The following is a 22770-nucleotide window of genomic DNA, read 5'->3' as shown; positions in this document are numbered from 1 at the left end:
GTCAGTCAATCCGGAACATTTCAAGAACTTTGAAAGTTTCTTCAAGTGCAGTCGCAACAACCATCAAGCGCTATGATGAACCTGGCTCTCATGAGGACCGCCACAGGAAAGGAAGACCCAGAGTTACCTCTGCTGTAGAGGATAGGTTCATTAGAGTTACCAGCCTCAGAAATTGCAGCCCGAATAAATGCTTCAGAGTTCAAGTAAGATACACATCTCAACATCAACTGTTCAGAGGAGACAGTGTGAATCAGGCCTTCATGGTCAAATTGCTGCAAAGAAACCACTACTGAAGGATACTAATAAGAAGAAGAGACTTGCTTGGGCCAAGAAACATGAGCAATGGACATTAGACTGGTGGAAATCTTTCCTTTGGTCTGATGAGTCCAAATTTTAGATTTTTGTTCCAACCGCCGTGTCTTTGTGAGACGCAGAGTAGGTGAAGGGATGATCTCCACATGTGTGGTGCCCACCGTGAAGCATGGAGGTGGTGTGATGGTGTGGGGGTGCTTTGCTGGTAACACTGTCAGGGATTTATTTCGAATTCAAGGCACACTTAACCAGCATGGCTACCACAGCATTCTTCAGCGGTACGCCATCCTATCTGGTTTGCGATTAGTGGGACTTTCATTTGTTTTTCAACAGGACAATGACCCAACTCACCTCCAGGCTGTGTAAGTGCTTTTTAACCGAGAAGGAGAGTGATGGAGGGCAGCATCAGATGACCTGGCCTCCACAATCATCCGACCTCAACCCAATTGAGATGGTTTGGGATGAGTTGGAAGGAAAAGCAGCCAACAAGTGCTCAGCATATGTGGGAACTCCTTCAAGACTTTTGGAAAAGCATTCCAGGTGAAGCTGGTTGAGAGAATGCCAAGAGTGTGCAAAGCTGTCATCAAGGCAAAGGGTGGCTACTTTGAAGAATCTAAAATATATTTTTTATTTGTTTAACACTTTTCTGATTACTACATGATTCCATATGTGTTATTTCATAGTTTTGATGTCTACACTATTAGTGAAAATAAAGAAAAAAACATTGAATGAGTAGGTGTCCAAACTTGACTGGTACAGTTTATTCTTTAATAACAAAAAATACTTTATTTCCACAAAGCAAAGACTAAAACAAAGAAAATGTAAATATCGTAGGGGCAGTTCGATATTAAATGGGGCAGTCCAAAATAGGGGAGCGTTGTGTAACTTATATTTTTGCTTTGGGGAGGGTTGTGTGTTTTTTTTATTGGTTACGGGAGGGTATTGTGTTTTTCCCCCAGGTTTATATTCGCCCTTTTGCAGGTTTTAATATATAATTTCTTCCATCCTAGCCAAATTTCCTCATCTGCGTGCATGCGCCTCTCCTATATCAAGGTGTACTGGTACTTCCCTTATGCACTATGCTTTTTGCTGTCTATCCTGCCCTCTATCCACCATTCATAGTGACAATAGTGGTAGGTGGATCGTTTGTCCAGATCTGCAATATGCTAACTAGCAATCATACCACTCATATAATCATTCAAAGCTGCATCAATTTTCAATATAAGTGGAGAGGCCAGGGTGCATCATTGAGCATGAAAGAACAGTGAAGACAGACACGCAGCTCAAAAAGCTCCCCTATTGATCTTATATTAGGGACCATACAATTATCCTCCCTATTTGCATTATAGTTTTCAAGTGAGTACAACACTCTACTCTAGGCTGTAAACTGCTGTGAAAATGTCATTTGAATTACAGCGCAAAAACCCTGTGATTTGAATGTTTCATTCAATTTGGATCAGTTGTGGGTCTAATCAACAGTTTATAAGATATACAAAACACAGTAGCATGCCAGTTTGGCTGTATTTTAAGTTCTGATACTGAGATGCGCTGTTTGTTGCGGATCCTCATTCTCCCAAGTCGTCCTATAATAATGTGGCCACATACAGTAGGCTTCCAGCAGGCCCAGTTATTCAGGAAAGCTTGACAGCTCTGCTGTCGCACACCTAGAACCTAACGCTTCAATAACCCATAGCCTAAATATTGTTAATTTCACTTTTAAGCTGCATTACCTGTTATGTCAGGCATCAACACAACCAGCTACAATGTTTTAATCTGATTAGGCTACTAGTCTCCTGTAGGCTACCTGCGCACATTCCTCCAAAATATAATTCCAGCATTCAAACTGTGCAGATTGTCGTGTTGCATATATTTGTTGCATTTATTTTATATAATTATAAATATTATAAATATTATAATTATAAATATAAATATATATATCAAAATGTTAAATCTGATTTCCACCTGGATGATCATTGTCTGCAGCCGGCTCTGATCGTAGTGTAGTTCTAATGAAAGACAGGGAGAGTTAGATCGTCCGTGGTGGTCAGCAAATCCTCAACCTTCTGGCCCGTAGCCTTGCGTGGCATCGACTGTACCACAGAAGCATGCTGAAGTGGCAAAGTCGATATCTACGTTAAACAACACAGGCTCACTACAGTTATTTGTGGTCGTAAAACATAATTTCTTGTTAATTCTATAGGGGGGAGGGTGCGCATTTAGTTTTTACAGTACATTTTGAACTGTCCCCTAGGTGTACAAATGTTTCAACCTTCAACACAGGACAAACAGAAACACAATACAACATGTCTGTTACAGCAATAATAAAAGTAAATAACTGCATAAATCAAACTGACAGTTTAAATTAATTCTACATATGGATCTTTCAGCGGCTGGCAGAGACTGCAGAACAAGGTTTTTAAGCACAATTTAGATATTTTTCTGCTTATAATTTCCAACATTTGGTAGGCTAATTGTTAGTCAACTTGTCCTATCTGGGCCACTGACTGGTTCCGGGGCTACTGCTGCCCTCCTCTGGGGCATCATTCTCCTTGTCTGGCCCACTGACCAGAACATTCCTCCGCTTACTGAAGTCATCACTTCTAGGATACAGGAGGAAGTCATAGATAAGGGCTGCTGCTACACCTCCACACATCGGCCCCAGCCAGTACACCTGGAGTACAGGAGCAGAAATGGTGCCAACAATTCAATATCTGTACTGAACCAAGAGCTGCTGTGGAACAGGTCTCTTTTTTATGAGACCAACCTGGATAATTAAAAGTTAGATAATAATACAAAAGTGATAGATGTGCAGTTGATAGACAAGAAGCTATCATTAATATGATATAATAGTTATGATGACAACACAAACATTAGGGTGAAAAAGGTGAAAGATTACCCAATGGTCACCAAATTGTTTGTAGATTACAGCTGGCCCAAATGAGCGAGCAGGATTAATGCCACATCCAGTGAAACTGATCTGAGGATAGAAACAATTAACCATAGCATTTATGGCATGTTTATGTTATACTGTACCGCTATATTGCACTTACACTGGAGATGATGGATTTTCCTGAAGTTTGTTTATAGCAAGACTATAATATACTGTAGATCTACAGTGTAAATCTGAAAACATTTTTATCAGCACACATGTTTGAGTAGCATTATTCACTTACTGCTGCAAGATGTCCCAGACCCACAGAGAGCCCGATGGCTAGAGGGGCAGAACCGGTGACATCCCCACGCCTTTTATCAGTCACTGCTATGACACATAGGACCAGCTGGAAGGTGGTTAGGAGCTCGATGACAAACCCTTGTCCAACACTTATGTTATTCAGCTGGAAAAGACCGGAGAGGATATGATGAGCTTGTGAAACATTAGGCGGCATCTGAGATGAGATCTGAGATGTATGACGGCTCAAGCGTTGATTAAGTCAGTCTGAGTTAAAGTAGATGAGTTTAAGCTTACTTTACATTACAATTTTCACAAAAGTCTTCAACATGTCTGAATCAATTCCATTTAAAATGAATTCATTCCAAATTTATATTTTCAGCATTTTAATACTTAGTGGCAATCTGAAAACAGTCAAAAGTGATATCCACTCACGTGATTAACCCCCAGTGCATCAATGTTTGTCGGCTTGACTCCATACACTATGGCACTAGCTACTACAGCTCCCAGCATCTGAGCCAGGATGTAGAACACTGCCTTGAACACACTGATCTGGCAGCTGACCAGCAGACCTAGGGTGATGGCTGGGTTCAGGTGGGCTCCACTGATGTGGCCCAAACTCTGGGCCAGCGTGGCGATGGCCAGACCAAAGGCTAACGCTACTTTAACCTCCTGGTCAGGCTTGGAGTTATTTGTATTCCCGATAGCAGAAGATATACCGATGAATATGAAGAGGATCATACCGATCAACTCTGCTAGAACAGCCCGCCAAAACGCCCAATTTCTGAGTTCTCCCATCACTGTGGTGTTGGGTGGCGTTTGTGTTGTGTCTTCAGTGTTACTAACAATGCAAGCCAAGCAGCATTTATACCACAGTGTTACTGTAGATCCCTAGTGAAAGTGGGAGGAGACTGACATTCAAAGTAACAGGAAATACCGCTAACAAGAGACTTCAGGTTTTCATCCATTTTTCTCAGTCACCCCAGAAAATATGTACAGTGGGGAAAAAGTATTTGATCCCCTGCTGATTTTGTACATTTGCCCACTTACAAAGAAATGATCAGTCTATAATTTTAATGGTAGGTTTATTTGAACAGTGAGAGACAGATTAACAACAAAAATATCCAGAAAAACGCATGTCAAAAATGTTATAAAATGATTTGCATTTTAATGAGGGAAATAAGTATTTGACCCCTCTGCAAAACATGACTTAGTACTTGGTGGCAAAAGCCTTGTTGTCAATCCCAGAGGTCAGACGTTTTTTGTAGTTGGCCACCAGGTTTGCACACACCTCAGGAGGGATTTTTTGCCACTCCTCTTTGCAGATCTTCTCCAAGTCATTAAGGTTTCGAGGCTGACATTTGGCAACTCGAACCTTCAGCTCCCTCCACAGATTTTCTATGGGATTAAGGTCTGGAGACTGGCTAGGCCACTCCAGGACCTTAATGTGCTTCTTCTTGAGCCACTCCTTTGTTGCCTTGGCCGTGTGTTTTGGGTCATTGTTATGCTGGAATACCCATCCACGACCCATTTTCAATGCCCTGGCTGAGGGAAGGATGTTCTCACCCAAGATTTGATGGTACATGGCCCCGTCCATCGTCCCTTTGATGCGGTGAAGTTGTCCTGTCCCCTAAGCAGAAAAACACCCCCAAAGCATAATGTTTCCACCTCCATGTTTGACGGTGGGGATGGTGTTCTTGGGGTCATAGGCAGCATTCCTCCTCCTCCAAACACGGCGAGTTGAGTTGATGCCAAAGAGCTCTATTTTGGTCTCATCTGACCACAACACTTTCACCAGTTGTCCTCTGAATCATTCAGATGTTCATTGGCAAACTTCAGACAGGCATGTATATGTATTCTTGAGCAGGGGGACCTTGCAGGCGCTGCAGGATTTCAGTCCTGCACGGCGTAGTGTGTTACCAATTGTTTTCTTGGTGACTATGGTCCCAGCTGCTTTGAGATCATTGACAAGATCCTCCCGTGTAGTTCTGGGCTGATTCCTCACTGTTCTCATGATCATTGCAACCCCACGAGGTGAGATCTTGCATGGAGCCCCAGGCCGAGGGATATTGACAGTTCTTTTGTGTTTCTTCCATTTGCGAATAATCGCACCAAATGTTGTCACCTTCTCACCAAGCTGCTTGGCGATGGTCTTGTAGCCCATTCCAGCCTTTTGTAGGTCTGCAATCTTGTCCCTGACATCCTTGGAGAGCTCTTTGGTCTTGGCCATGGTGGAGAGTTTGGAATCTGATTGATTGCTTCTGTGGACAGGTGTCTTTTTTTACAGGTAACAAGCTGCGATTAGGAGCACTCCCTTTAAGAGTGTGCTCCTAATCTCAGCTCGTTACCTGTATAAAAGACACCTGGGAGCCAGAAATCTTTCTGATTGAGAGGGGGTCAAATACTTATTTCCCTCATTAAAATGCAAATCAATTTATAACATTTTTGATATGCATTTTTCTGGATATTTTTTGTTGTTATTCTGTCTCTCACTGTTGAAATAAACCTACCATTAAAATTATAGACTGATCCTTTCTTTATCAGTGGGCAAATGTACAAAATCAGCAGGGGATCAAATACTTTTTTCCCGCACTGTACATCAGTTGTAAACAGAAATTGTTGCACTGAAAAGTGACTGAGAAACATTACTATACAGGAAGTCTTAAAACACATTATTTGCAATTCAAATTATTTACATTTGTCAAATATCTATGTTAAATTTAGAAATAAAAAGCTTGTTAAAGTTGAAAACAGGACATTTAAATGGATTACCATGCTTTATTTCTTACAAGAAGTCAAACATCCTGCAGGGTGTACAAGTCATCACAGACAAATACAAAATGGTATCTTATACGTATAGTATTTTTTTTTTATTTAGTGTCTGAAAACATTTTGCTACGGTGTGCCCTACTGAACATGACCCAGGTGTCTACAGCTGGCGTTGAGACTAGTGAGGTAAGTTATCCAATTAATGTGTTATACCACTGCACTGCAAGTCATGAATCGTTTCCAGGGTTGATTAAAACAATATAATGGCTCTGATTTATTCCAAGACCTACTGAGGGCCCGATCACCAAGGGCGCAGGACATCAGAACCTCCGACATCACTCCACCTTCTATCAGTGGTTGCTATGACACACAGCACAAGCTGGAGGGTGAGAAGAAATTCTATGCCAAATCCTTGATTCCATTCAACTGCAAGAGAAGAGAACAGGAAAGCATTTGGTTAATCTCGCCCCGCATAACTGTCAGAAAATACAATAGAATTACGATCATTCAGAGGATGTATTTAAGCAGAGGGAGTTGAAAGATAAGGCGGCTCTGCTTCTTTCAGCTCCAACAATCGCAGCCAGGAAGGGAGAGCTTATGTTAAAGGCTGAAATCAGAGGAAAACACATTAACTCAATGCATAGAGCTGTTTGATGAAAGCGCCGCTCTTGATTCAATACATGGCTAACACATTTCGAGGACATTATAAATCTAAATCTTGTCAATGTATTGCAACTTCTGTACAGTGACCTGAGCTGGAGCGGCATACGCTACAATGGACACCATCAACTTTGAAATTCAGTTTGCATTTAAATCCCAAGTTAACTTGTGTATAATGTAAATTATTTTTGGATCAACTCATGGTAGGCTACTGAGGACACAGAACTGGCAGCTGACCAGCAGACCCAGGTTGATGGCTGGGTTCTGGTTAGCTAAAGATTGTACACCAGATAATGTGATATATCCATTTTTGGTGTCCATTACTGGGAGTTTCTCCTTGAGAAAACCTACTGGATAAATACTAAAAGAGCAAATGTTCCATAGCCTGTAGGTAGGTAGGCGTTGGTTTGTTGGACTAGGATCTGAACAGATAGACTTTTCTATAATCTGTAGGGAACACAACATATGTATATTCTTATGGATGACACAAATTAGGATATGGGGGAGGGGAATGGGCAGGGTATATGCAAATGATACTGTAGCTTTTACTGTATTGTTTTTGCAGACATTTCTGTAGTATTTACTACAGTGTTTTTGTGTCTGTGGATAATACTGCAGTATTCTATAGTAAAACTGTAGTCTTTATGTGGGAGCTGCCACCATGGTTTTGCTAGTTCAATATAAAACAAGTATAAACTTGGCATAGGCGCTAGGTCAATGGTATTATGGAGCACAAATGAAGCTGGTATGCTAAGTTTGTATCATACACCCTCACACGGTTTAGTCTTGCAACTAGCACCTTACCCAAAAGTTAATTTTGAGAAAATTGTTTGGCTTGAATCAGGTATGCTTTTTCAACTGTCTGGTTTGATTGAATCAGCTGAGAGCCATGTCACAATAGGGGATCTATTCAATCTGTAAAGCTGAAGTGTTACAGATTCCGCAATAGTAATGTAAAAGCAATTTGCGATTGAGCCGACGTATACAGCGTTCACCGTGAATGCAGTCTCCGCTAAAGCAGGAACATTGCCTTTAAATTTCAATCACGCTGTACAACAGAACTTCCGCGACGCGGATTGAATAGAGCCCTAAGTAGGCCTGTTAGAATGAATATTTCCTTTCTCCATTCCTTGAAATAATCACTGATTAGACATGACATGATTGGGAAAGTGAATACAACGGCTCCAGCACATGGCTTTCACCTGTCCAGTCATTTCTAATCTGGGATTATTTCACTGAAATTAGGAATGAAGGATGTACTTTATTTTTACCTCTTTTTCTCCCTAATTGGTAGTTAAAGTCTTGTCCCATCGCTACAACTCATTTACGTCATTTAGCAGACGCTCTCCCATACAGACTCAGGAAAGGTGAAGGTCGAGGGCCATGCATCCTCCTAAACACGGTCCTGTCAAGTCGCACTGCCCGCTTAACCTGGAAGCCAGCGCACTGATGTGTCGGAGGAAACACTGTACAACTGGCGACCGAAGTCAGCGTGCATGTGCCCGGCCCGCCACAGGAGTTGCTAGAGTGCGATGGGACAAGGACTTCCCGGCCAGCCAAACACTCCCCTAACCCGGACGACACTGGGCCAAATGTGCGCCGCCTTATGGATCTCCCGGTCGCGGCCGGCTGCGACACAGCCCGGGATTGAAACCCGGGTCTGTAGTGACACCTCTAGCACTGCAATGCAGTGCCTTAGACCGCTGTGTCACTCGGAAGGCAGGATGCACTTTTAAAGGATTTGAACAGGGCCATTGCATTGACTACAGACATCACATTTCCCCGACCTCTTTTCTTTCGTTTTCCTTCTGAAACATTCCTCTATTGTTGCAGATAGAAAAGTGTTGCATAGAAAGGACATGCTTATCCATGGAGGGTTGTGTCCATTCATTCTATACAATTACATTCTAGCTGCAAGGGTCTGAATGTTCAACCCAAATGTATAGGCCCCTTCTATTAAGGAGCCAGCCAATTGAAATGGAAATGCAGATCAATTGATGTATCTGCTGTGCATATGAAATACATTTATCATGATCAGGGCAATCAATCTATTTTGATAAATGTTAAATTAAAGATAATTACATTCATAGAATATGGTTTCTGTTAATACACCATGTTGTGGTGATTAACTTGCATGAATTCCCATAACCTAAGAACAACTCTATCCTCTCTCTAGCCACCAACACATTTGTGCTTTGGTCACTATGGTACTCAGATATTACGAATGGGGAACTTTGTAGTCTACAAAAAATCAGATGGTTATTGTTCACTCTGAATTATTCACTCTATTTTGAGTAAGTCAAACTGATTGATGTGAATCTGTGTAGGGAGATGTGGTTGTTGAGTCATGACAATAACAACTAACAATCCTTCACTTCATACAACAGACATATCAGAAAGGTTGGTCAGAATGAGAAACCAGTCATGCCCACACCTCTGATTTACGGTTCATCCTACCCAAAGAAGAAAACAGAAACAAAAAAACTTTACAATTGTTTCTAATCATGTTTTGAAACTCATGCCTCTAATACTCTCTGCTTTTACTTGTTGTAACCACATAAAATGCAGATAAGACTGGGGTGTGTTAAAAGTTACTCATATTTTTTCCGTAAACTTACTGGCTCTTGCACGCAGTGGATTCCAGGAAAAAAACTCCAGCCTGTTAACAGCAATTCTAGTTAAGGAAATGGACTGATGAGTACGGTGATGATAAGGTCTACGGGTCCTGAACCTAAACAGTGATGTTGCTGTGGTCTAGTTTAGATAGTAGTGCAAAGTTAACTGAAAATATACACTGCTCAAAAAAATAAAGGGAACACTTAACTCCAAGTCAATCCCACTTCTGTGAAATCAAACTGTCCACTTAGGAAGCAACACTGATTGACAATAAATTTCACATGCTGTTGTGCAAATGGAATATAGACAACAGGTGGAAATTATAGGCAATTAGCAAGACACCCCCAATAAAGGAGTGGTTCTGCAGGTGGGGACCACAGACCACTTCTCAGTTCCTATGCTTCCTGGCTGATGTTTTGGTCACTTTTGAATGCTGGCGGTGCCTTCACTCTAGTGGTAGCATGAGACGGAGTCTCCAACCCACACAAGTGGCTCAGGTAGTGCAGCTCATCCAGGATGGCAAATCAATGCGAGCTGTGGCAAGAAGGTTTGCTGTGTCTGTCAGCGTAGTGTCCAGAGCATGGAGGCGCTTCTAGGAGACAGGCCAGTACATCAGGAGACGTGGAGGAGGCTGTAGGAGGGCAACAACCCAGCAGCAGGACCGCTACCTCCGCCTTTGTGCAAGGAGGAGCAGGAGGAGCACTGCCAGAGCCCTGCAAAATGACCTCCAGCAGGCCACAAATGTGCATGTGTCTGCTCAAACGGTCAGAAACAGACTCCATGAGGGTGGTATGAGGGCCCGACGTCCACAGGTGGGGGTTGTGCTTACAGCCCAACAACGTGCAGGACGTTTGGCATTTGCCAGAGAACACCAAGATTGGCAAATTCGCCACTGGCGCCCTGTGCTCTTCACAGATGAAAGCAGGTTCATACTGAGTACGTGACAGACGTGACAGAGTCTGGAGACGCCGTGGAGAACGTTCTGCTGCCTGCAACATCCTCCAGCATGACCGGTTTGGCGGTGGGTCAGTCATGGTGTAGGGTGGCATTTCTTTGGGGGGCCGCACAGCCCTCCATGTGCTCGCCAGAGGTAGCCTGACTGCCATTAGGTACCGAGATGAGATCCTCAGACCCCTTGTGAGACCATATGCTGATGCGGTTGGCCTTGGGTTTCTCCTAATGCAAGACAATGCTAGACCTCATGTGGCTGGAGTGTGTCAGCAGTTCCTGCAAGAGGAAGGCATTGATGCTATGGACTGGCCCGCCTGTTCCCCAGACCTGAATCCAATTGAGCACATCTGGGACATCATGTCTCGCTCCATCCACCAACGCCACGTTGCACCACAGACTGTCCAGGAGTTGGCGGATGCTTTAGTCCAGGTCTGGGAGGAGATCCCTCAGGAGACCATCCACCACCTCATCAGGAGCATGCCCAGGCGTTGTAGGGAGGTCATACAGGCACGTGGAGGCCACACACACTACTGAGCCTCATTTTGACTTGTTTTAAGGACATTACATCAAAGTTGGATCAGCCTGTAGTGTGGTTTTCCACTTTAATTTTGAGTGTGACTCCAAATCCAGACCTCCATGGGTTGATAAATTGGATTTCCATTGATTATTTTTGTGTGATTTTGTTGTCAACATATGCAACTATGTAAAGAAAAAAGTATTTAATAAGATTATTTCTTTCATTCAGATCTAGGATGTGTTGTTTAAGTGTTCCCTTTATTTTTTTGAGCAGTATATTTATATCAGGATCTCAAGCTCTCCCCACCTTCTGAGATAAACTTAAATAGATTGTGTTAGCCAAATTTTTCATTAACTTGATAAGTCTGTTAAGAACAAATTCTTATTTACAATGATGGCCTACCACGGCCAAACCCTAACCCGGATGATACTGGGCCAATTGTGCGCCGCCCTATGGGATGCCCAAAGATGGCCGGTTGTGATACAGCCTGGAATCGAACCAGGGTCTGTAGTGACGCCTCTAGCACTGAGATGTTAGAGGCGTCAAGTTCTAATGAGATGGCTAGTCCAAAAAGTAAAAGAGTACTGTTTGGATGTGGAGACTGGATATTGCTAAAGTAAGCAGTTTATGAGGAGACAAATGCCAAGAGGGGAACATCTGTTAACATCTGGTGTTTTATTTACGTACAAAAGTGAAATACAATTCAAGAGTGCACACAGAAATACATATACATCAAGAAATAAAAAGTTCTTACATAAACAGGTATACAGAAAATATACAAAAACAAATAGCTCTATATAGAATACTGATATGGGAAATATTTTAACAAAGAGCAAGATGTTCCAGCAACTCTTGTTAAAGACGTTTAGAAATTGAAGTGAATACTCAACAGTAGAGGAGGGGAGGACGACTCATAATAACGGCCGGAAAAGAGCAAATGGAATGAAACACATGGAAACCATGCGTTGGATGTATTTGATACCATTCCACTCATTTCGGTCCAGCTATTACCACGAGCCCGTCCTCCCCAATTAAGGTGCCACCAACCTCCTGTGATAGTCAAGTGACAATTTCTCTACTAAATCGGCAGCTCAGTGGTGTGATTTTCAATGAAACAGGCCTAATACTTCACAACAAAATAAAAATGCTCCTCTTATTTGAAATTCTTTATAATTATTTTGAAATAACAATTCAACTGCTGCCATTCTAAAGGAAATGTCAATGTTTTCTTTACAGGAGTATACTGTAGGTAGACAATCTAAAGTCCTATACACTATATGGTGTTGTTATGACAAAACTACTTTGTTGATGACATTTCCACAGCTGCAGTCTCCTCTCCATTAACATTATAGTCTCCCACCGGGCCACCAACAAGAACCTTCATACGTTCAGGGAAGTCCTCAGATTTGGGGTACAGGAGGAAGTCATAGACCAGAGCAGCTGCCACACCTCCACTCATTGGCCCCACCCAGTACACCTGCCATGGTGCAAAGAAGTCAATCAATGAATCAATGGAAGAACAGATTGAAGACACATATTACAGGGTTAACTTTAACTTTGCTCTCAATAGTTTTATTAGACTTTACAATAAAACAATAGAGATGCTGTCACTCAGTAACCACTTTATTGAAAGTAGCTCAGCTTTGGTAATCATTTTAGAAGTTTATTGAATTTACTAGTCATGGAATTGATGTCACACTAAATGCAAGGAATCTGCAAACACACGTGTCTGCAAACACACCATGTCCACCTACCCAGTGATTTGTATAATCATTCATGATCAAAGCAGGTCCAAAGGATCGGGCCGGGTTGATACCACAGCCTGTGTAGCTGATCTGTACACAACAACAAGATAAATATCTTAGGACAATATGAGGGATGAGACGATCTGTTGTAAAATCAATATAAATAGTTTATGGTTATAGGATTAGGCCTAGGGTCTGAGGGGTAAATTCAACAGTCACCATTTGCACTGAGTAAAATTAAGCTTTAATTCAATGGTGATTTGTCACAATAACACATTCAAAATTGATATTTTGTTAATCAGATGCATGTGTCAGAGGAGATAGCTTGTTGACAAACTACTATAAGTAACTTACGGCTGCCAAGTGTCCCAGAGCGACAGAGAGCCCGATGGCCAGGGGGGCAGAGCCGGTGACATCACGCCGCCTTTTATCAGTTACTGCTATGACACACAGGACCAGCTGGAAGGTAGCCAGGAGCTCGATGCCAACGCCTTGGCTGGCACTGACACCATTTAGCTACGAGGGGGAAGGAGGGGGCAGAGGGGGAAACAAACAAAAACAATTTGTCAGTGTGCATCAGCGTGATGGATGTTTTTCTCAACTACTATGTGCTATTCTAAATAGCTGGCAAAGCAAAGGCTTCCCTTGTGAAGTGCAGGGTGAGGAGAAAAAAATCTAATTTGAAATCTAATGTAAACTTTCAACAGGCTGATAGTCTAACTATAATTTGTCAAAGTCTGAGCAAGTCTTAGTTTATTCATTCATTGAAATTGTAAATGATTGAAAGATGTTGATAATTGATTATATTCTTACAGACTTTGCTAATGTGCAATTTACATAATTTAGAATTCCATTAATGGCAATAGATGTGATGATCCTCTGTATCAACAGCTTAAAATACCATTTAACTTGGGGTCTATAGGAGGCATGTGAGGGATTTTTATGGCATGGGAAAGTAACTACCATGCAGCTGTACATCCTATATTCACTAGAGAACAGCAGAAGCCCCTATGCTTAATATGAGTTAGTGTGATCAAAAAAACCATCACATGATTCTGGTAGTCAATAGTTTGCAGCCGGTGCATCCAAGCTCACTCTAATCAAACATGAATGAGATCCCATTTGAGTCCCTTCAAAAATCATTGAGTCGAACTAAATTAAACTAAGTTCAATCAACTATTTTATCAATGCAGTGCACGCAGGTTCACATGCATTACTGTTCGCCAACAACTATGAGATGCAATATACATTTATCAAGAAATTGCACACAAAGTTCAAACACTTCCCATAAAATGGAATTGAAAGCCAACATTTCTAATTGAAAAGGACACACATAAACCATATATATTCAAATTTGCATTCTGAAACAAATTAGCCAAAATGAGCCACTCACAGCATTGACCCCCAGTGCAGGATTTGCCTCTGGCCGGGTTCCATAGACAATAGCACTGGCCAGAGCAGAGCCCAGCATCTGAGCCACCATGTACATCATCCCCTTGAACACGCTGATCTGGCAGCTGGCCAGCATGCCCAGTGTCACAGCTGGGTTCAGGTGGGCTCCACTGACGTGGCCCAAACTCTGGGCCAGCGTGGCGATGGCCAGACCAAAGGTCAGAGAAACCTTCACCTCCTGGTCAGGAGCGGTGTTGTTTGAGTTCCCAATGGCAGCTGAGATGCTGAGAAATATGAACATGGTCATCCCCACAAGCTCGGCCAGTACGGCCCTCCAGAATGCCTTGCTCTTGAACTCTCTCATCTTGGCTGCAGCCTGGACGTATGGTGGTCTTATCTGAGATGATGTAGAGTGGTGTCAGTGGAACTCACAAACAACATCAACAGGCTGCATTTATAAGGCTGCTGCTGATAATGAAGGGAGGCGGGTTCTAAAAAGTGAAAGGGAAGGGAGAAATCCAAAAGGCTTTTTTTCTTCTTCACCCCCCTTTCCCTCACTCTTTTACTGGTTTCCCTCTCCCTCTTTTCCTCCCTCCTATCCCTCTCGTTTCCCATACTCCCTGCACTTACTTCTTTTTTTTCTCTCTGGACTTTCAGAAGTAGTGGTGTAGAACAGACTGTAGTAGGACAGAGGGGAAGTTGTACTCGGAGGCACTTTGTTTCTCCATTCATAAAGACATCTACAGTAGCAGGACTTTATGACTACAGTATAAGGTGAGAGTCCACAAGGTTTGTTGCTTGGGATTTCTAACTATGGTGTTGTTGAAACATATTTCCAAGTCCCATCTTCAAATATTATAGTGTGCGCTTCGTCGATATGTTTATCTGTTAAGATGTCTCTATACCAGTGAACAGCATCAATAATTGAATTTCCACATTAACTCAGCAGTGACTTGGTCACAGCAGAGCCTCCAAAGAGGGCAGAGTCTGTCCCTAACCTGTCACTCAAAAGACATGCACGTGAGTTTGTTCCCATAGTGGGAAAAAATAGAGATTCAGTGTGCACATCATATTGGCAACTGCTTGCTAACCTCTTGGGAATACATCTGGATAAATGCTATTCAACATGATTTGATAGAAATCTATGTGCAATAAAATCTATATATACACATACACACACACTGAACAAAAATATAAATGCTAAAATTTCATAGGTTTTGCTGAGTTAGTTCAAAATTAGGAGTCAGTAAAATTAAATAAATTAGGCCCTAATCTATAGATTTCACATGACTGGGTAGGGGCGCAGCTTGGGACCAGGCAAAAGTTGACACACCTACTCATTCAAGGGTTTTTCTTTATTTTTATTAATTTCTACATTGTAGAATAGTGAAGACATCAGAACAATGAAATAACCCCCCCCCAAAAAGTGTTAAACAAATCAAAATATATTTTAGATTCTTCAAAGTAGCCACCCTTTGCCTTGATGACAGCTTTGCACACTCTTGGCATTCTCTCAACCAGCTTCATGAGGTAGTCACCTGGAATTCATTTCAATTAACAGATGTGCCTTGTTAAAAGTTTGCTGTGGAATTTTTTTCCTTCTTAATGCGTTTGAGCCAATCAGTTGTGTTGTGACAAGGTAGGGTTGGTATACAGAATATAGCCCTATTTAGTAAAATACCAAGTCCATATTATGGCAAGAACAACTCAAATAAGCAAAGAGAAAGGACAGTCCATCATTACTTTAAGACATGAAGGTCAGTCAATCCTTATTCCCCAGAATACTGTTTTTTATTTGGTATTTATTTATTATTTGTAATAAATGTGCAAACATTTGCTTTGTCATTATGGGGTATTGTGTGTAGATTGATGAGGACATGTTTTTGCTAAATCCAATTTAGAATAAGGCTGTAACATAAAAAAAACTGGAAAAAGTCAAGGGGTCTGAATACTTTCCGAATGCACTGTATGTGTGATGGGATGTATAGACATTATGGACAGTATATGGATAGATTATATAGTATATCTGAAAAATATGTGGATAGAATAGTGTATGTACAGCAATAGTTGAATAGGATGGCCTTGACTAGAATACAGTATATACATATGAAATGGGTAAAACCGTATGTAAACATTATTAAAGTGACCAGTGTTCCATGTCTATGTGCATAGGGCAGCAGCCTCTATGGTGCAGAGATGAGTAACTGGGAGGTAGCCGGCTAGTGACAGTGACTGAGTTCAGGCCACCTTTCTGTTTTCAGAGATAACTATGATGACACACCAAATGTCTGATGGATCCTTTTTGTCTTCTTCTAATGCCTCTTAAGGGGAAAGTCATCCAAAATGTACTGAAAGTAAATCAGATTCCGTTTCTGGGTTTGGCTAATCCAGAAGTTACGTTACTGATTACAATTTTGGACAGGTAACTACCGACTGGGTACACCATGTCATTTCAACGTGGACATTTTGGTAATATTTGGTTGAGATGTTGATCAATGAGATTTCAATCTTTATTCACCCACTTAAAAAGAAAACGAGAAGTTTGTTGAATTCACAATGTGTTATCACTATGCTTTTAGTCATCTAAAAGCACAACCAAATTCCAATGGAAAAACAACGTCTAATTTTTGGTTTGTCATCTAAATATGTTATCACTGCACTTTCAACCATTTAAAAGCACAACACATTTCAAATGGAAAACAATGTCAGATTTGTATTTATTTATACAACCACTTAATGTGTTATCACTGTGCATCTTTTAATAGCACAACTAAATGACCTGAATTGCAGATGAGATTACATTAAAAGTACATAGTGCAAATGATCAATGCTGTTCAAGATTCTGCACAGATTATTATAGCAATTGTGAAGATCTCCACAGACCTGTGACCTTGCATGCTATCTTGAACATGCACGTTTTTTATGATTACATAAAACATTTACCAACAGTAACCTGTCTTACTCATTTGAAGGTTGAATAAATACTGTTACATTAGTTTGTAAAATGGCCTTAACTTTAGCCTATTTACTGTATTACAAAAGTAACATTGAATTGTTTACAAAGGAGATAGCGTATCTAATGCTTAAATCGTTTCATCTGAGCTACTGGCTTAATCCTATTCTTTATTTCTGGTTGAGATGGAGACAGGAATCAAATTTACAGTATAATTTATTAATTTGTAGACAAACTAGAATTAAAGCCAGACTAAGTCAGTGGCACAGATAGAACTACCCAAGCAGAAGATACATCTCCTTCAAATCTTGATGTTGATATAGAAATTCAATAACCAGTTTGTCTACAAATTAATAATTGAAATGTTGGATTCACGTCTCCGTCTAAACCAAAACGAATCTATTTAGTTATTAAGAGATCTCTGAAATAATCATTCTCAAGATAGCATATTGGTAGTCATTGGAAAATATCAAAGCAGGGCTTGATTAAAACTGGATGAGAGACCAAATGGATAGCTGTAGATAGAGCAACTCTCCAGTAGGAGGTGCTGCCCATCCTATCATTTGTTTGTTTTTAATATCGAATATAACATTGAAGATCTGACAAAGGTACAAATCCAACATAGACAAACCTTGTATAAAATAAAATCAGCAAAAAAAGAAACGTCCCTTTTTCAGGACCCTGTCTTTCAAAGATCATTTGTAAAAATCCAAATAACTTCACAGATCTTCATTGTAAAGGGTTTAAACACTGTTTCCCATGCTTGTTCAATGAACCATAAACAATTAATGAACATGCACCTGTGGAACAGCTTACAGACGGTAGGCAATTAAGTTATTATCAGTTATGAAAACTTAGGACACTAAAGAGGCCTTTCTACTGACTCTGAAAAACACAAAAAGAAAGATGCCCAGGGTCCCTGCTCATCTGCGTGAACGTGCCTTAGGCATGCTGCAAGGAGGCATGAGGACTGCAGATGTGGCCAGGGCAATAAATTGTAATGTCTGTACTGTGAGATGCCTAAGACAGCGCTACAGGGAGACAGGATGGACAGCTGATCGTCCTCGCAGTGGCAGATTATGTATAACAACACCTGCACAGGATCGGTACATCCGAACATCACACCTGCGGGACAGGTACAGGATGGCAACAACAACTGCCCGAGTTACACCAGGAACGCACAATCCCTCCATCAGTGCTCAGACTGTCCGCAATAGGCTGAGAGAGGCTGACTGAGGGCTTGTAGGCCTGTTGTAAGGCAGGTCCTCACCAGACATCACCGGCAACAACATCGCCTATGGGCACAAACCCACTGTCGCTGGACCAGACAGGACTGGCAAAAAGTGCTCTTCACTGATGAGTTGCGGTTTTGTCTCACCAGAGGTAATGGTCGGATTCACGTTTATCGTCGAAGGAATGAGCGTTACACCGAGGCCTGTACTCCGGAGCGGGATTGATTTGGAGGTGGAGGGTCCGTCATGGTCTGGGGCGGTGTGTCACAGCATCATTGGACTGAGCTTGTTGTCATTGCAGGAAATCTCAACGCTGTGCCATACAGGGAAGACATCCTCCTCCCTCATGTGGCACCCTCCCTGCAGGCTCATCCTGACATGACCCTCCAGCATGACAATGCCACCAGCCATACTGCTCGTTCTGTGCATGATTTCTACAAGGCAGGAATTCAGTGTTCTGCCATGGCCAGCAAAGAGCCCGGATCTCAATCCCATTGAGCATGTCTGGGAACTGTTTTATCAGAGGGTGAGGGCTAGGGCCATTCCCCCAAGAAATGTCCGGGAACTTGCAGGTGCCTTGGTGGAAGAATGGGGTAACATCTCACAGAAAGAACTGGCAAATGTGGTGCAGTCCATGAGGAGGAAATGCACTGCAGTACTTAATGCAGCTGGTGGCCACACCAGATACTGACTGTTACTTTTGATTTTGACCCCCCCCTTTTTCAGCGACACATTATTCAATTTCTGTCAGTCACATGTCTGTGGAACTTGTTCAGTTTATGTCTCAGTTGTTGAATCTTGTTATGTTCATACAAATATGTACACATGTTAAGTTTGCTGAAAATAAACGCAGTTGACAGTGCGAGGACGTTTGTTTTTTGCTGAGTTTATGTTGAAAATTGGTTACCATGATGACAATCCTGTGGGTTTAAATTTCACCTTCAAAACAACAGTTTACTTTCATTACTTTTTTCAAATCCAATGTATTTTTGACATAATTTGTCAGTGTATTGTTACATGAAATCTATGTTGAAACAACATTGATTCCACCAGTTTGCGCCCAGTGGGTAGTAACTGTAATGAATTACATTTTGAATGTAACCTACCTATCCATGCTGACCAGGATCATATTTTTTGAGACTTTATACTTTATTCAAAAAGGTTACTGTCGAGGGAAGTGGTGTCAAACCATAATCTGAGTACTGGTGGGATAGATGTTTTTGTTGATGGCTGAACCTACATGTTGAGGGGTTAGGGGTTGTGAGACAGGCAACACAGACACTTACTGACCCATGAAACGTTTTGTGACAGTGGAGGAACTAATTTGACTAATTGCTCAAACCTATCTAATTGGTTCATAGAAATTTTGTTGGGAGGCATTTGGTGCTCAAAGAGAAATTCCTACAACACCCTAGTAGTTTTTGTGTCAAAGCAAAGACAGTGATCTACTAAGAGTCCAGTCATTAACAATGTTTTCTTTTAAAGGACGATAGAGACTCATTTTTAACAAGTTGAACAAATAGAAAAACAAACAGAAAAACAAGGCAAAAATACTGATTCTCTTCAAAATATGATGTTTAGAGAGTACAATTTAAGACTAGGATCGGCCACTCTTCACAGTGGCTTCACACTCCCGGGCTTCACACTCCCGGGACTTCACACTCCCGGGACTTCACACTCCCGGGACTTCACACTCCCGGGACTTCACACTCCCGGGCTTCACACTCCCGGGACTTCACACTCCCGGGACTTCACACTCCCGGGCTTCACACTCCCGGGACTTCACACTCCCGGGACTTCACACTCCCGGGACTTCACACTCCCGGGACTCCAAGTGTGTAAAAGGAGACAGAGACCAAAGACCCGAATGAATAGAGTAGATCCACTTGATTACAAAATCAGAAAGAAACCTCTCTAAAAATACCTCATGTCAGAATGGGCTGCCAAATCATGACATGTCACAAAGAGTACAGAACTCACAGATAAAGACCATGGCTGCGTCTGAAATAGCACCCTATTCCCTTTAGAGTACACTACTTTTGAACATAGCCCATTAAAAGTAGTGCACAATATAGGAACAGGATGGTATTTAATGCATTCCACATCAATAAGATGGCTGGAACCCAGCAGTCTCCCTCAAAGGTTCCAATTACAATCGTCGGCTAGCTCTTAATGAGGGTTCATGTCGGTGCAGACTGGGCTGACCCAGACAGTACTGAAACTTATGTAACTGTCAGGGTCCAGATATACTGGACCAGAGGTGGAAATACAAAAAAGTCACTCAGGGAACACACCAATGTAAAATCCTTGAATTCACTTAAAAAACCTTCCAGAGCCTGGTTCAACCCATTCCCACCCCTGGGTGGGACCAATAAAAACGAATCAAAGATATAAATGGACGCGACGAGTGCTATTCACTGCACTCTTACTATATTTTTGGAAAATAGTCAAATACGCTTTATTTTGAAAAATTGATCATTTATGGCGCATTTAGGCACATTTGACATTGTAAAATTATGGCATTTTATTTCCATGACAATTTCCTACTTCCCACTAGGGGCAATGCAGGTGCTATATTACCATTTATTTATTTTTTTATTTCACCTTTATTTAACCAGGTAGGCAAGTTGAGAACAAGTTCTCATTTACAACTGCGACCTGGCCAAGATAAAGCAAAGCAGTGTGACAGAGACAACAACACAGAGTTACACATGGAGTAAACAATAAACAAGCCAATAACACAATAAACAAGTCAATGACACAGTAGAAAAAAAGAAAGTCTATATGCAGTGTGTGCAAAAGGCATGAGGAGGTAGGCAATAAATAGGCCATAATTACAATTTAGCAGATTAACACTGGAGTGATAAATGAGCATATGAAGATGTGCATGTAGAGATACTGGTGTGCAAAAAGAGCAGAAAAGTAAATAAAATAAAAACAGTAAGGGGATGAGGTAGGTAGATAGGGAGGGCAATGTACAGATGGGCTATGTACAGCTGCAGCGATCGGTAGGCTTGCGATGAGCTAGGGGGTTAAAGGATGGCCTTAAACTGCAAGCTGCGACTCTTAATTGAACTAGCAGTCTTCAAACGGTCAGCCATGCCATATCTCTGTTGCTGCAGCTATGGCCAGGTATGGCATTTTCTTTAGAGATTGTGTTGCAGAACAGACCAATTTCATGTCCAAAGGATTTCCTTCTGGTGTTTCCCCTCACCATTTTGTTTACAAAACATCCTCCTAGCTATAGGGGTTTGTTGTGGCTGTTCAGGACAGGAAGGTATTAACAATCCTAATGCTTTTTTAAATGGTGTTTTGCTTATCGGACATCCACGAGGTGAATGCAATTAGGGAGCTATAGTGCTATTTATTTTAGGATTTCTTCTGATTTTGTGAGGTTGCTCAAACTAAATGATATACAGTATTCATATTGTATGTACAGTATATTATTATTCTTTCTATGTCCTCATGGACCCCTGTAAATGTAATCAGAAGGTAACGGTATTAGCAAAGATAAATCTGCATTCATCATAAATAGCTTTGTAAAATATAATCATGTCTGTTTGATAGTGTTTATATACAGCCATAAACATTCACTAATCCTTATCTTTAAAGTTTTTCCCGACTCAATTTTACAAAAAATACCAACCATTTTTGTACTTAACAAATACCAGGATCATAAAGGTATGATAAATGTAAAGTTATATTGTGAGATGAACACCAAAAGAATGTTGAGCATCATTGAAACATCGCCTTGTATTAAACAGCATATCAGATCTTTTGGAATCTAACTTGACTGCCTCTTTGGTTAACTAATGTATATTTGTTGTGACTAAGCTGACACCAGTGTTGTGAGGGGTTGAAACACAGTGTATCGCTAGTATTACCTATCACATTCAGCTTTTACAGCGTCAATTTATCTACATTTTGAAACAGAGCTTTCACGGCTCTAAACATTATTCTGCAGGATTTTTCGGGCAACTTCACATCCTCAATTGACCTCCTTTACAATCCATCACAAATGTCTCCACAAGAGCCAGCCATTGACATGATCAAGTCAGCCTGTGCTTCTACACTCTCTCCCACTGTGGATGGATAGCTATTGAGGCCTCTTCGGTGCCAAGTCAGACCTGGGTTCAAATATTATGTGTTTTAATTACAAAACTTTGTCTGGGCTTGGTTGAGCTTGCCTGGCACAATCAAACTAATAGAATAGTCCAAAAAGTCAAAACCCGCCCACCTGGTACTCCAGGCAGACTCCATCAAAACATTAACATATTTGAATTAAAACAAATACCATTTGAACCCAGGTCTACTTGGGTGATCTCATCGGAGAGTATATGCTTAAACATGATAGGGTTTTGCCAAGCTGAGAGGGAGAAGTCTATATTGTTGGAGCAGTCGTCATGGCATCAAGGACCCCCGACCAAGCCTTTCAGACACATGGGATCCCCACT

At 41.4% G+C, this 22770-nt stretch overlaps 2 protein-coding genes and 1 non-coding gene across 3 annotated transcripts; all 3 read right to left on the bottom strand.

Moving 5' to 3' along the window:
* Positions 1-1037: 1037 nt before the first annotated feature.
* Positions 1038-4312, bottom strand: LOC115157213 (aquaporin-1). The gene is made up of 4 exons (XM_029705277.1): positions 3917-4312; positions 3486-3647; positions 3209-3289; positions 1038-2983 (listed from the first exon to the last, which is right to left on the bottom strand). The coding sequence occupies exons 1-4, from the start codon at positions 4277-4279 to the stop codon at positions 2801-2803; spliced, it is 789 nt and encodes a 262-aa protein (XP_029561137.1). The 5' UTR covers positions 4280-4312; the 3' UTR covers positions 1038-2800.
* Positions 4313-7233: 2921 nt separating this feature from the next.
* Positions 7234-7289, bottom strand: LOC115157800 (U7 small nuclear RNA). The gene has a single exon (XR_003868555.1). It is a non-coding gene; the product is annotated as a U7 small nuclear RNA (small nuclear RNA).
* A 4361-nt stretch (positions 7290-11650) lies between these two features.
* On the bottom strand, positions 11651-14578 carry LOC115157212 (aquaporin FA-CHIP). Its single transcript, XM_029705275.1, has 4 exons — positions 14133-14578; positions 13094-13255; positions 12749-12829; positions 11651-12471 (listed from the first exon to the last, which is right to left on the bottom strand). Exons 1-4 carry the CDS (start codon positions 14493-14495, stop codon positions 12292-12294), a joined length of 786 nt encoding a protein of 261 aa, XP_029561135.1. The 5' UTR covers positions 14496-14578; the 3' UTR covers positions 11651-12291.
* Between the last annotated feature and the right edge of the window lie 8192 nt (positions 14579-22770).

The sequence above is a fragment of the Salmo trutta genome, chromosome 21 (assembly GCF_901001165.1).
Source record: "Salmo trutta chromosome 21, fSalTru1.1, whole genome shotgun sequence".
Lineage (NCBI taxonomy): Eukaryota > Metazoa > Chordata > Actinopteri > Salmoniformes > Salmonidae > Salmo > Salmo trutta.
Note: the sequence above shows the minus strand (reverse complement) of the source record. Positions and strands in the feature narration are given on the sequence as shown.